This window comes from Perca fluviatilis, chromosome 5, assembly GCF_010015445.1.
Source record: "Perca fluviatilis chromosome 5, GENO_Pfluv_1.0, whole genome shotgun sequence".
NCBI classification, from domain to species: Eukaryota; Metazoa; Chordata; class Actinopteri; order Perciformes; family Percidae; genus Perca; species Perca fluviatilis.
Window position 1 is genome coordinate 10,733,187 of NC_053116.1, and position 14,838 is coordinate 10,748,024.

General features: G+C 42.4%; 1 protein-coding gene across 1 annotated transcript in view; it reads left to right on the forward strand.

Annotated features, from left to right (window-relative positions):
- Positions 1-14,367, forward strand: part of LOC120558406 (complement receptor type 2-like) — a 153,770-nt gene extending 139,403 nt beyond the window's left edge. The window contains exons 19-27 of the mRNA XM_039799394.1: positions 833-932; positions 1,175-1,251; positions 1,341-1,517; positions 1,662-1,841; positions 5,205-5,282; positions 8,182-8,229; positions 8,669-8,717; positions 13,857-13,973; positions 14,206-14,367. Of these exons, the coding sequence (XP_039655328.1) occupies positions 833-932; positions 1,175-1,251; positions 1,341-1,517; positions 1,662-1,841; positions 5,205-5,282; positions 8,182-8,229; positions 8,669-8,717; positions 13,857-13,929 (782 nt within the window). The 3' untranslated portion in view covers positions 13,930-13,973; positions 14,206-14,367. The remainder of the gene's footprint in view (positions 1-832; positions 933-1,174; positions 1,252-1,340; positions 1,518-1,661; positions 1,842-5,204; positions 5,283-8,181; positions 8,230-8,668; positions 8,718-13,856; positions 13,974-14,205) is intronic.
- The last annotated feature ends 471 nt before the right edge of the window (positions 14,368-14,838 follow it).

The window sequence follows — 14,838 nt, forward strand, 5'->3', positions numbered from 1 at the left end:
CCCTTTCAAACTCATACCTGTGTGTACAGACCTCTTGGACACCATCATATTGTTCAATTTAAATAATTTTCAATAAAAGAAAAAACTCCATTTTAAATTTTTCTGTTAAAGAATCTGTTTAGGAATCCGTTCGGAATCGTTTTAAAAGTACCGGTTTGGCATCGGAATCGTAAAAATCCAAACGGTACCCAACCCTAGTTGCAAAGCAATAAGCTTGTGACATAGGCTATGTGTGATTATACATTTGCTGTTTAATTATCTTGTCCTCACTTCTAGTGTTCATCTTTCTCTTTCTGTATTTTTCATCGTAGCTCAAGACTGCTCCAGACCTGCAGCAGGAGACAACATGGGTTTGAAAGGCGAAGACATTCTTTTACAAACATTCCCAGATGGGAAGCAAGTGACTTTTGCCTGCAATGTTGGCTATGTGACTGCAGGAGGGTCTGCGTCCATTACTTGTACTGCTGGCACCTGGACTCCTCTGAAGCTGAAATGCGAGAGTGAATAATGACACTTCATTTTTACATTCAAATTTGTAAAAGCAGCAATAATGTGGCAATATTCTCTGGTCTTTGACCAATCGGGAAATGGCGTCTTACCAACATATAAATGTTGGATGAATAGATGAGTGACTGATAATATCTAGTAACCAGTGACTGATAATATCTAGTAACCATTCTGTTGAATCATATCGATATCCAGTCAATTTAACTCATTTAGACCGGATGCCACATATTAGGGCTTTGACTTTTGGCCAAAAATCATATTTGAAGTTTGTTTGTTTATTAATATTAATATTTAAATATATTCAAATATTTATTATTTTTTTCAGGGAGGGACTGTGGCTCTGCTGGAGAAGTGGACAACGGAAATGTTGATTACCCTGAAGGGACACAGTTTGGTGATAGACTAGTGGTCACTTGCAAGACCGGGTTAGTAATAAACTGATAACTAGGACGGTTCATGTTGAGAGAATTAGTTTTTAAAATGTAATTGTAAGAAATGTGTTTACCAACCATCATGTTTCCAAATCAAAAAAAATATTCTAATCAAAGTGGATGTTCAGTGGGGCTTACCAGTCAGTGTTATCATGTGAATTAAAGGGGCTTACACAGATTCTTCTTGACATGTGTTGTCTGAAGTCAAACATTTTTTTTTTTTATTCCCTAATTAGCTTCAATATGGTCCCCAACAAAGGTCAAATCCTTTGTGCAGCCCAAGGGTGGATGGACAGGTTGCCTGAATGTGAAGGTTGGTCATCTCTGTGTGTTAATACAAGACACATGACTAAATAAAAACTGTGTATTTCTATTCTAATAGATGTCACTTTCATTTTGCAGTGGTGACTTGTGATCCGCCACCTGTGGTAGCGAATGGTGTTTTCAGTCCAGTCAAAGAATCCTATGACTATAGAGAAGTTGTACAGTACAAATGTCAAAATGATTATACACTTTCTGGTTCAAGTTCAATATCATGTTCAGAACATGGAACATTTGGTCCTTCTCCAACATGTGTCAGTAAGTGTTTTTTAATTTTTTCCAACCTTTTCTCAACATTTTCCCAGTGTGAACTTAGCTGTGACTGACACTCTCCCATACTTTGGAAAAAGTTATTTAGGACAATTGTATTAATTTCTATTTTAAAATGTTCTCTTCCTGCAGTGGTTCGATGTGAGGATCCTAATATAGCCAATGGTGAACAGGTTGATGGTTCTCGACCCCCTCATGGATTCAGGTCTACGGTGACATACAAGTGCAAATCTGGGTATGTTATGGAAGGAGGACGCACACTGACATGTGGAATAGATAGTCAGTGGTTACCTGGACTTCCAACATGTCAAAGTAAGTCATTAATTGAAATAACTACTTGGTGTAAGTCTGTAAAGAAAAGTCAACCTGTTATGTTTGACCATGATGAAAACATGATTTGTATACTAATGTGTACTAATGTGATTAATCTCATACCATTGCATATACTTCTGTCAGTAGTTTGAGGAGCTACTTTTTACTTGCTGAGTAGATTTTTTATTCTGGTAATTTTACTTAAAGTGATGGTTCGGAGTAATTTCACCCTTGGGTCCTTTGCACCATGACCTAGAGCCAAACAACCCCCCAAGAAGCTTTTTTCACGTGGATCGAACATTGGGAGAGTTAGCGTCGAGTAGCATTATCAGCTGAATAGCTTAGTGCAGGCGCTAATGGATCCAACTGTGTATTTCGTAAGTTACCACACTAATAATGCCCAAAATGATACCAAACTTCTAGACTAGTACAAATACATTATGTACTCATAAAACAATGGATTGGAAAGTTTGTCAGTACACCAGAAGTTTATTTAAATAACACTTGCCTGCCAGCTTCTGCTCTCTGCTGCTACCGGCAGTAAGACGATTAATGTGAGGAAAATTCCACAACAGGTAGCACTCGGTCATCATAAGCCAGTCACAGTGTTTACCAGTTTACCAGTATACGCAACATTTTGTCCCGTCTGTTTTGTTTTTCATACAACAGCAGTGACCATAGTGCTAGTTTGTGTCTTTTAGCTCATAGCTTTAGCAGCAGACTGTTTGACGTCCCGCTGTTGGAATCCTGTCACACTACACCGTTTAGCGGTCAGCATTTTAGCCCTGTTTAATCCAGTTACTACTGTAGCTAACGGTAGGCTAACGTTACCTGCTGTGTAACATGTTATTAGTGTTTACTAGCAAGACATGTAGCGATGTTTATGTTGCCTCTAACGTGGGTCTCAGAGCATCATAGTGCAATGCAGACTTGCAAGTAGCAGTGTAATGAGCCACCGAAATCCGCGTTGCTATTTTGTTAGGTATACCTTACGGCAAACGTGCATGTGTGGAAAGTGGTCGCACAACAGCTGAAATGGCATACTCCTTCACAGTATCCTTCAATAAAGGAGGAATGTAGCACAATATGGATGTATTAGCAGGAATGTAGCACAATATGGATGTATTAGCAGGAATGTAGCACAATATGGATGTAAAAGCAGTTATAATTAGACTATGTGACAGTACTTTTTTTTTGGTTAAAATGAACAAATAATCGTGATAATTAATCGTGATCTCAATATTGATCAAAAATAATCGTGATTATCATTTTGGCCATAATCGTGCAGCCCTACTACAAATTACAACACCGAAAAGAGATAAAACAAAAAATATTTATAAATTTAACTTGTTTTTTAAAAGTAAGTGCTGTAGTACAACTAGCAGGAGCCAAGTTATAATTGAGGTAAGTTTGGAGACACTACCTTATTTAATCATTAAATTTATAAATATGTTTGTTATGACTGTTATGAATAGATGACACTGTCGTGACACAATCAAGACACATTAACCCTAACCATAACTTGTCATGACAAAAACCAAATGACACTTACTAAAAGAAGCGTTATGCCATAAACGTTTATGACATTGTCATGTCACTCTTATGTAGATACCTTCAAGTAAAGTGTAACCTTAGTTTCCACAGCCTCTTAATTATGAATCAATAAAATTATTAAAGTTGTTTGTGTTGATTCTAGCGGCCACTTTGGACAAAAGCAGTAGTGTTTATATCACACCTGCTGTCGTAAAGGTCTTTTCTTTACGGTGCTGTGTTGCCCGCTGTATTACAGAGTTAGCGTTACTGGGAGGTCATATAGTTAGGATTGGGCATCGAGAACCGATTCCTACAAAAATTAGGATTCCAGTAGAATAGTTTCTTTATTGGAATTATCGTTTAGAGGATTTGGTTTGAAATCCGATCATCGCTTTACAATCTAATATGCGCAAGTTTTGGTTTCCGAAGCGGTCAGGCGCTTGCTGTGTTGCAGCCTTGGCGCACAGTAAGCAGCGCTCTAGTGTGGCTTTATTTTACATTGAAAAAGCCCCGTAAAACTGCAAACCACCATTGAATCAAAATAAAACGTTCCTCTTATTTGTGAAAACAAGCATGTGACCCGTTTCAACTCCACCCCGAATCGATAAGACAAATAGGAATAAGAATTGTTAAAATCCTAAAGAAAATCCTAATTCATTGACAATAAGAGAATAAGTTAGAGATGCATTGTTGCATTTCAAGTGTTGCAGACAGTAAATTAGCCTACTTTGGATGTACCATGAGCTAAACTGTTATCCCTGTCACTGTGTCACGAGCCAAAGCATTAAGAGTTTGTTGTTTGTCGTTTTTGAATCCTTTATAATCCCGTAATTGTCTCCATCACCACATTAAAATGCAATTATGTTACGGTGTAGGGAATTAAAGGACACAAATAGAGGGAGAGGCAGGCATGCAGGAGAAGGTTTGAGCACAATAATTTATTAATTAAAGCACAAAAAATAACCAAGGGAGGCCTGGGGAAGCAGGCAAAAACCAATTCCAAAAAGACGTCAAAAGGAATCCAAAAAACCAAGGAAGGACAAAAACAGGGAAATACAGGAAGCGCAGAGACTGACCAGAACAGACGGGGGAAGACCTGACAGGCACAGGCAAGCACACAAACTGACAGGGCACGAACACAAAACGATCTGGGGCTAAATAAACTAGGTAATGAGAAGACACAAGACAGGTGACACCCGGGCTGGGGAACAGGTGGAGCACATCAGACAATCACACAGGCGGGAAAACGCAGGAAGTAAAGCTAGACATGACAAAACAGAAAACAGACTATCAAAATAAAACAGGAAAAAGAACAGGGAACAGAACTATACGCAACAAAATATACCCAGACCACAGAATACAATAAACACAACAGGAAACATACAGAAATAATAATAGTCAACAGAAATGTCCAAAACCACAACACAATTAGGCCTATATAAAGAAATCTTTTCCTACCCTTTACATTGCTGGATACAATAACACAGACTTTTCAGGTGTTACAAAGAAATCGGTGACCCGTCAGAATGTGTGCTCTGTAGCGCTGTCTACCTGCCGTAAATAATTTTTATAGTTATTTTATAGTTACTTTGCGGGGGAAATCGGACCTGGTTAAGGACATTATTAAAAACTAGGCCTATATAAAATTTGCGTTATTTTTCATGGTTAGTCTGGTTTGCTGTTACAGGTCATTTATGATCATCAAATGAAAAATTACAGTTTTAGAAACATTTAAAAGTTACTTATAGTCAATTTGAAGTGAATACGTGTATCTTTGTGGTATTAGCATATCTCTGATGTCAGTAACATTGTCCTGATTTATATTTGCAGGAGTAACACCCCCACCTAAACCCACCACCACCACCACCACCACCACCACCACAACAGATTCTCCCCCAGAGACACCAGGTAAAATCCATGTTAATGCTTAAGAAGCCATTAGCAGCCCTAAAGGGTTGTCATCTGACAAAATGGTTCAATTAGTTTGGGCCTTTTTGGGCTGATGGACACTAAAGGGCTAAACTGTTTTACAGTATCAAAGCTAATTAATGTATCTTAGCTCAAACTGCTATCACCATTTTGTTCGAAAGTTCGAAATTAGTGCCATTTTGGCCATTTCCACATGTTGTACTTTTTAAGGCATGAAAATTTCACTTTATGAGGTTTTTAAACAAAAAAAAGGAACACGCCAACTTATTGGGAATTTAGCTTATTCACCGTAACCCCCAGAGTTAGACAAGTCGATACATACCCTTCTCATCTCCTTGCGTGCTGTAAAGCTGTCTGACGGCTCCAGCGGCATCAGCCCATAACAGAACATGCAGGTGAATGGTTCCAGTAATCCTACTGCTCCGAATAAGTGACAAAATAACGCCAACATGTTCCTATTTACATGTTGTGATTTGTAGAGTCACAGCGTGTACAAAAAACAGGATCTGTGCTGGGCTAAGCTAATGCTGGAGCTGTCAGACAGCATTACAGCACGCACGGAGATGAGAAGGGTATGTATCGACTTGTCTTACTCTGGGGGTTACGGTGAATAAGCTAAATTCCCAATAAATCGGCGTGTTCCTTTTTAATATGAGTTCCCCCAGCCTGCCTATGGTCCCCCAGTGGCTAGAAATGGCGATAGGTGTAAACCGAGCCCTGGGTATCCTGCTCTGCCTTTGAGAAAATGAAAGCTCAGATGGGCCGATCTGGAAGGTTACATCCCCTTTCTCTGTTTTGCCCACCCAGAGAATTTGGCCCACCCATGAGAAAGAGAGACATCATGGCTTTCAAACGTGCAAAGTGGCAGTTGGTCAAGGCCACACCCCCACTCTCCACCTTGTCCCCCCCCCTCTCTCCTCCTCATTAGCTACAGACACAGAAATGGCACATCCTAAGGAAAGCTCATTGTGGGACTCACTCTAGTGGCTGTAATTCTGAACCAAGGCTGAATTTCGGGAAAGAGACTTCAGATACAGTATTAGGGGACCACTAAGGTCTATATAAAAGAGACTTCAGATACAGTATTAGGGGACCACTAAGGTCTATATAAAAGAGACTTCAGATACAGTATTAGGGGAGCACTAAGGTCTATATAAAAGAGACTTCAGATACAGTATTAGGGGAGCACTAAGGTCTATATAAACGACACTTCAGATATAATATTAGGGGACCACTAAGGTCTATATAAAAGAGACTTCAGATATAATATTAGGGGACCACTAAGGTCTATATAAAAGAGACTTCAGATATAATATTAGGGGACCACTAAGGTCTATATAAAGAGACTTCAGATACAGTATTAGGGGACCACTAAAGCCCGAGACACACCAAGCCAATAATCGGCCGTTGGACAGTCTGGCGAGGTCAGTGACTCGAATCTGTTCGGTGTGTCAGATCGACTTCAAATTTGGTCTGTGTCATCTTAAGACCGTAACGATGAAAAGTTATTAAAAGAAAAACTTTTCGTCAAACGGTGTGGGCGTGGCGGCCATTGTGAGTGTTTAGCGATGAACGAGAATGTGGCTGTAACTACAGTGTACATTGTCATATCTGCTTGAAATTTCCCACAATCAACAAGAGTCCAGGCCTGTGGACATATACAGGCCAATATTGAATTTTGGTGATATCATTTTGTCAAAATGTGTAAAGCTAGGGGTGGGAATCACCAGATGCCCCACGATACGATATTCTATCCATATCAAGATACAACATTATTGGGATTTTAAACATATTGCGATATATTGCAATTTATTATCTGAAAGCAATTGATTTTGTTACTTTAGTACAGGGGTCAGCAACCCTTCCAATTAAAAGAGCCATTTTTGGCCCAAAATTATTCAAAGAAATCTGAAATCTATGATTCTTATAATGAAGGTAACTAAGTCTATTTAAGTGTAAATCATCCTATCAACATGACTAATAGGGCATTCATTAATATGGTGAGGGTTTTAGCCATTTGAGAGTGACATATCTTAAATGTTCTGATAAATACAATGTCATTGACAATTAAGTTATAGAAAAGCTGCTTTGATATTGCAATACCTCATGTATAACCATTTGTGAAGGACTTTCCATGGCCTTTTTACTCATTAAAATCTACTGAACTGCCACAAAACCAGCAACACTAGTGAGAGTTTGGAGATTTAAACAAATTCATAAAAGTACATTTGCTCTGCTTTCTGCAGCCGTTCTGATATTTTTCTCTTTGGAGATGCATATTTTAGTTGACTGAAATGTAAGCCTAATGTAAGAATGACTTTAGGCCTACAAACTACACACTAAATAAAACTTAAAATGCAAAACAAAAATAACCATTATTCACTTCCATATAACTCTTTGTCAAAAGGAGCCACTGGAGAGGGGCTAAAGAGCCTACCTCTGCTCTAGTACCAACAAGTTAAATACTGATATGCAATTTATATAATAAAAGATTGATACTTGGCTTCTGCCATGAAAAATATGGCGATACTAAGCTGTATTTCTTTTTTTCCTGACCCCTACAACACATTAGATTTCTTTGTCCTTTTTTCAAGTAAATTTGTTGCCACAGTCTGTGCAGAGCCTGACCTAAATACATAGGTACATGAATAAATTATACACCACAACATGACTACATGAAAGACATCAGATACTTGCACATTTATACACACATGATCATTACCGATGTGTTTTGTTGAGTGATGTTATGGCAGCTATAGCCATTACCAAACAGTTTCTCATAATGACTGACCCTGGTAAAATAAAGTCATTTTAATTCATTTGTTTTTTAACAGTAGCAGATTAGCACCACTGTTTGACACAATCTGTTTTTTTACAGACAATAACAGACAGACGTTGGCTATAGGCTTGGGTGTAACTGTTGTTGGTAAGTTTCAACTTCATCTTTGAACAGTAGATCAAGATTGTAAAGCGGTAACGTTGACCCAAATGAGATCATGATGCCCTTACAAGAACCACATGGTCATACTACAGTAGATATGGTGTTCTGGAGAGGGCATTATGTTCTCATCTGGGTCAAAAAATACCATACGAATATATTAATGGCTTGATGTGTCACTTTGTCACTTACTGTGGTTTTTGTTTTGTACATATTGTTATGAAAGGTGCACCTAAGGTTTAAATAGTCCTTCCTGAATTGGCATGCTAACAAATAGCAAAAGTCCCTTTTTTTATTTTTAAAAGCAATAATTTCATAAAAGCAAAGCCTTTTGGGATTACCAAAACCCTTTTTCATGGTAGGCATCTTTTTATTTATTTTTTGCATCATCTCAAAAACATTTCAAATTTTTTTCTCATCAAAATAGCCCTCGTTGCTATCGTTTCTGGAGCCCTGGTATACAAGCACAAAAAAAGGTAAAAAGTTAATTTATTTAACTATGCTGACTAACCCTTACAAATGGCTTTGTCCCTGTCGTGGCTTTTCCAAACTTTTGTTGATGTCTGCTTTGGATCTGGTCAGCATTTAGCCTATATTCTGTTAACACTCCCTCTGTCTGTCATGTCTTAAGTGTTGCATGGATAGTTGTGCATGTGCATTTGTAATGCTTTTTTTCTGAAGGTTTTCTCTACCACACAGTTTCAACGTTGTCATAAGGGGGCGCTGTAATAAACCCTCAAAACACTCTCTTACACAGTGCTGGAGATCACTCTGTAGAAAGAGCGCTGCCCCAAGTTCCTTTTGGTGGTTTTAATCAAATGTTGATAAACTTGTCAGCCAAGTCATGAAGCATTTTTTAAGTATTAACCATTAGGTATGCAGTTTTTATGTTAATACTCTGCTGCATTTAATGTTTCCATGGATGTCACACATTTGCGTGACAGAGGAAGCACAGGTTCTAGTAATAGAATGGCATATAGATTACGTTTCATTTGGTGTGGCCCCTGAATGTGAAGTGAAATAGATGCTTTATATTTTAATCATCTACGCCATCTATGCCAGCTTGCAGAAAGCTACTGGTTGCATTGCAACTAGAGGCACCTTACGAGTGTCACAGAAATGATGTCCTGTCATTATTGCTAGCGTAATTTGCAATCTTGATGAACAGCACATAATGTCATGGAAAGGATTTTTACATTGACTCATTTCTGCAAAAGGAGAAAGTAGTGGTGCAACGGAGCATTTGGTGGTATGATAGTCGTATTTCCTTCTGCTGAAGGAACACACTTACACACTTTGTGAACATTAAGTTATTATAACAATAATCAAATTTCAAAGTTTGGAACACCAGGCCACATTATATGAATATAAACCGCCTATTTTAACTTTTTGGTCTTGGATGATAATAATAATAATAATAATAAATTGAATTTATATAGCGCTTTTCATGGACTCAAAGTCGCTTTACAGGGCAGGGTAGATTATAAAAACATAACAAAACAAAACGAGCAAACAAAACAAGTAGAACAAAACAAGATACAGATGAAAAAGGGAGGGGGGCAGGTGGACTATGGGTAGGCTGAGGTGAAGAGATGGGTCTTGAGGCGGGACTGGAAGATGGTGAGGGACTCCAGAGGTGCGGATCTCTTGGGGAGGGAGTTCCAGAGCCTGGGAGCTGCTCTGGAGAAGGCTCTGTCCCCAAAACAGCGAGGTTGGACTTTTGGATGGAGAGGAGACCGGCTGAGGTGGATCTGAGGGACCGTGAGGGTTGGTGGGGGAGAGGAGGTCAGTGAGGTATGAGGGGGCCAGATGGTGGAGGGCTTTATAGGTGAGGACCAGGATTTTGTAGGTGATCCGGTGGGAAATGGGAAGCCAGTGGAGTTGTTTTAGGACTGGAGTGATGTGGTGCCAGGATTTGGAGCAGGTAATGAGGCGGGCGGCTGAGTTCTGGACCAGTTGGAGTCGGTTGATGTTGGTAGAGCTGATGCCGAGGAGAAGTGAGTTGCAGTAGTCCAGTCGGGAGGAGATGAAGGCGTGAATGAGTCTTTCAGCAGCGGGGGGTGTGAGAGAGGGTCTGATTTTGGCGATGTTGCGGAGGTGAAAGAAGGAGGTTTTAATGACTTGACGGATGTGAGGCTCAAGGGAGAGGGTGGAATCAAAGATAACGCCAAGGTTGCGGGCCTGGGGAGATGGGGAGACAATGGTGCCGTCGATGGTGAGAGTGGGGTTATTGGTTTTGCTGAGTGTGGATTTGGAGCCGATCAGAAGGAATTCTGTTTTGTCGCTGTTGAGTTTGAGGAAGTTGTGTTGCATCCAGGTTTTAATAGCTGACAGACAGGAGTTGATGTGGGAGAGGGGAGGATTGTGGGGGATTTGGTGCTGAGGTAGATCTGGGTGTCGTCAGCATAGCAGTGGAAGTCCAGGTTGAAGTGGCGGGAGTATCTGACCAAGAGGGAGGGATGTAGATGATGAAGAGGAGGGGGCCAAGTACGGAGCCTTGGGGAACACCTTGAGTGACTGTGGCTGTGGCAGAGGTGTGGTTGTGGAGAGAGATGAAATGGGATCTGTTGGAAAGGTAGGAGGGAGCCAGCTGAGTGCAGTAACCGCCGATAACGGTGGCTTTTGAGTCTGGTGAGCAGGATGTTATGGCTCACAGTATCGGGCTGCACTCAGGTCGAGGAGGATGAGGATGTTGAGGGAACCGGTGTCAGCAAAGGTGAGGAGGTCGTTGAGGACTTTGAGGAGAGCGGTTTCTGTGCTGTGTAGGGGCGAAAACCAGATTGGAGAGGTTCGAATAGGTTATTGGCAAGAAGATGGGTTTGTGAAGCCGTGAGGCTTAACTATGCGTTCCAGGGTTTTAGACAGAAAGGGGAGGTTGGATATTGGGCGGTAGTTGTTGAGAGAGGAGGGATCCAGACCAGGTTTTTTAAGGATTGGGGTGACAGCGGCAGTTTTGAAAGCAGAGGGGACAGTTCCAAGGGACAGTGAGGAGTTGAAGAGGTTAGTGATGTAGGGGCATAGGACCGGGAGGCAGGACTTCAGAAGTGGAGTAGGGAGGGGGTCAAGGGAGCAGGTAGTGGGTTTGGAAGAGCTGATGAGTTTGGAGATTTCAGGAGGAGTGACTGGGTTAAACTGGGAGAGGAGGAAGTGTGGAGGAGGGGTCGGGAGGTCTGGAGGGATGGAGAGAGGAGGGTCCAAGGTAGGTGCTGGAGTAGATCCTGGAAGGTCAGATACAGGGGATAGGGATTTGTAAATGAGATTGATTTTGTCAGTGAAAAAGTGGAGGAATGAGTTGCAGAGATCCGGAGTAGAGGTAAGGAGGCTGTTGGTCCGAGGCTTGATGAGGTTGTTCAATGTGGAGAAGAGGGTTCTGGGGTTTTGGCAGGGGTCGGTGAGGATGGTGGAGAGGTAGGCAGATTTGGCAGCAATGAGGGCATCTTTGTAGGCGATGAGATGGGATTTATAGGCTTCATGATGGACTGTGAGGGATGATTTCTTTGTCAGACGTTCAAGTTGGCGGCCCGTTTGTTTCATTTTCCCGGAGTGCAGGTGTGTACCAGGGTGAAGAGGTGTTAAAAGCACGGTTTTGTTTTTAGGGGGCCAGGGTGTTGAGGGAGGTAGACAAGGTGGAGTTGAGGTGGTCTGTGAGGTCATCGGGTGAGGTGAGGGTTGAGTCCAGGTGGAGAGTGGTGGAGAGCAGGTCAGAGAGATGGTGGGGATTGATAGATTTGAGGTTGCGGAAGGTGATTTCTCTGAGGAGGCGGGGGCGGGGTTTGGAGAAGGGATGGTGAACCGTATCAGTTTGTGATCAGAGAGGGAAAGAGGCATGGATGGAGGTCGAGCACTGGTTGGTTGGTGGAGCAGACCAGGTCGAGGATGTGACCTTTTCATGGGTGGGGAATGTGACATGTTGGGTGAGAGAGAAGTTATCCAGTAAAATTTTGAATTCTGATGAGAGCTTGCAGGTGGGGGAGTCCATGTGGATGTTTAAGTCACCGAGTAGCAGCAGCAGACGTGGGAGAGAGAGATGAGGCTAGTGTGAGGAGTTCAGTAAAATCAGAGAGGAAGGAGGGATTTGGTTTAGGTGGCCGGTAAATGAGGATGACTGTCATGGAGGAAAGAGTTTTGAAGGCGAGATATTCAAACGATGATACTGAGGGGAGGGTGAGTTCTGTGATCCGGAAGTTCTGATTGAAAATGACGGCGAGGCCACCTCCACGGTGGGAGGGGCGGGGTTTGCAGATGTAGTTGTAGCCAGGGGGGGATGCTTGGTTGAGGGAGAAGAAGTCGTTGGGTTGTTGCCAGGTTTCCGGTGAGCAGAAGGAAGTCAAGAGTGTTGTCGAGGATTAGTTCATGGAGGGCAGGGGCTTTATTGTTGAGCCGATGGGTGTTGAGGAGGGCAAAGTTGGCATGGTGAGAGGGTGGTGGGATGGGGGCAGGCTGGAGAGATCTGAGGTTGTCCCGGTTAGCAGTGCGTGTGGTCGTTGGGGTGTGGGGGTATTGCAGTTGAGGGGGGACAGTGAGCCGATTAGCAAATGATTGGAGAGTATGATTGAGTGTATGTGAAGTGGGGAAAGCACTGTAGTCCGGTCCGGGTTTTCTGTGTAGCCTGATGATGCGTTCAGCCCTATGTGAACCAGTGGGTGAAGCATTCAGATGACGTGGGACAGGTGCAACAGAGCGTGCAGGTGACCAGATGGATGGAATGGATTGTCCGTGGTGGAAGAAAACAAACTTGGCGGGCGAGAGCTTCTGTGGATGTAACGCGGCCGACGTGAAGTCCGAAGCTGTTTGATGACTGGGATGCAGGATGGAATGGAGAGTAGCTGGACGAATTGGACCAGTTGCAGAGTTGAATATTTGATCATGATGCCGAGCGGAGGGACGGAGAGCTTCGCTGATAGTGGTTAGCCGGGGCTAGGAGCACAGAGGTGGAGGTGGAGATGGATGAATGAGGTGATTGCCAAAATGATCCACAGCATGACCGGGCGAGAGGAATGTCTAGTCTTGGTCGCGGCTCGCATCTGGTGGAGGTTGCCTATGAGGAGGAGGTTAGCAATCGGGTTAGCCGCCGAAGCAGCTAGGATTTGCCGCCACGCGTTTGGTGAACGGGGGCAGCTAGCTAGCGGCTAACCGACGAGGCAAGAGTCCGGTCAAGGAGCCCCAGGCGGCTTCGGGAACCAGCAGAGAGACTGTCCAGAGGTACAGAGGCTGTCCAGAGGTAGGGGGTACAGCGAACACAAACACAAGAGAATAGCAGATGAATAGCAGACGGAGAAGCGGCGAATAACCAGCGCCAGCGTCCTCTCACGTCGGTGTCAAGAGATGATGTCGTGGTAACCTGCTTATTTCTGCTCTTAGAAATAAACGTGTAGTATTTTGCATTTTAATGTAACACACACACAAATTTTGATATTTTAGGCTGTAAGAGACAGATGAGAGCAGCAGACAGGGCTTGTGTGTAGGTGTGGGTGTGGGTCTTCTTTAAATATGGGTGGTCTTGTTGTCTTTTGGGTGAAGAGGGTGTTTCTTTGGACTTCCTTAAAGTCTCCTCACTTCTTATTTGCCTGGTCGTACATAAGCAGCAACGTTGACCAGTCATTATTGGATTACAGCTCCGGGAAAGGTTCTCCTGACAATGTGGCTCCAAAAGAGAGAGAGGATGTAGAACTCCCGTTACAAGGATAGACTGCCAAGCACAGCTGAACTCATTTATGCCAAATAAATGGATGGTAATGTTGACAGATGCTTTTTATATTTCATACTCTATGTCCATGTTGTATTACTAATGTTTTCTTCCTTCTATGTTATTTGCAGTAGTTAACTTACATGTTTGACACCTGCCTGTGTTACTTCTCTTAAAACCCTTTCTCTTTCACAGGGCTCTAGTATTTTTTTTTTTTTTTTTTTTTACAATTTGTCTAAAAATGTCAAATTAAAATTTGCTTTTTTTTGTTTCTGTAGTAAGTAAAAAGGGCTGGTTGAGAAGAGGACTTCTTTGACTGACCTGTGCTGTCCCTGTGCAGGCTCAGGGAAATCATCACCCCCCCCCCCGAACAACAGTCTTAAGCTCAATCCTTAGCTCGTGCTTCAAGCGGCTCCTCCAATAAATCGACAATATTTCCATCTTTGACTCACTACTACTTTTCCCCTTCTACATAATTCCATTAAAGGGGTGATAGAATGCAAAACCGATTTTACTGAAATTTACGTTGAATAACGACATACGTAGAAGCTCAAAATCCCATTGACACCCCTTTACTATGAAAATCTCATATTTTGAAACTGCCGCTGAAAACGGGCGAATCTCAACAAAGCTGGAAGTTGACGTCAACCTCCCAAGACCTGTAACTTTGTCACGCCCATGGGTGTATTAAGAGAACGGTCACGCCCCAACATTTACATAGGCTACACAACTGACCTGAGATCAGGTAGTCTTCTGAATCTAGCTAGGTCACGCAAATCTCTGCTATTCCATTACAAAATTCAACAAGTAACAAGCTCGCTGACCGCGCTCTCACTCTCACACACGGGCCATTTAGCTAGCAGTAAGAGGGGAGTTGCAGTCCCTGGAGCTCTGTCAGGGCAGCGGCATTT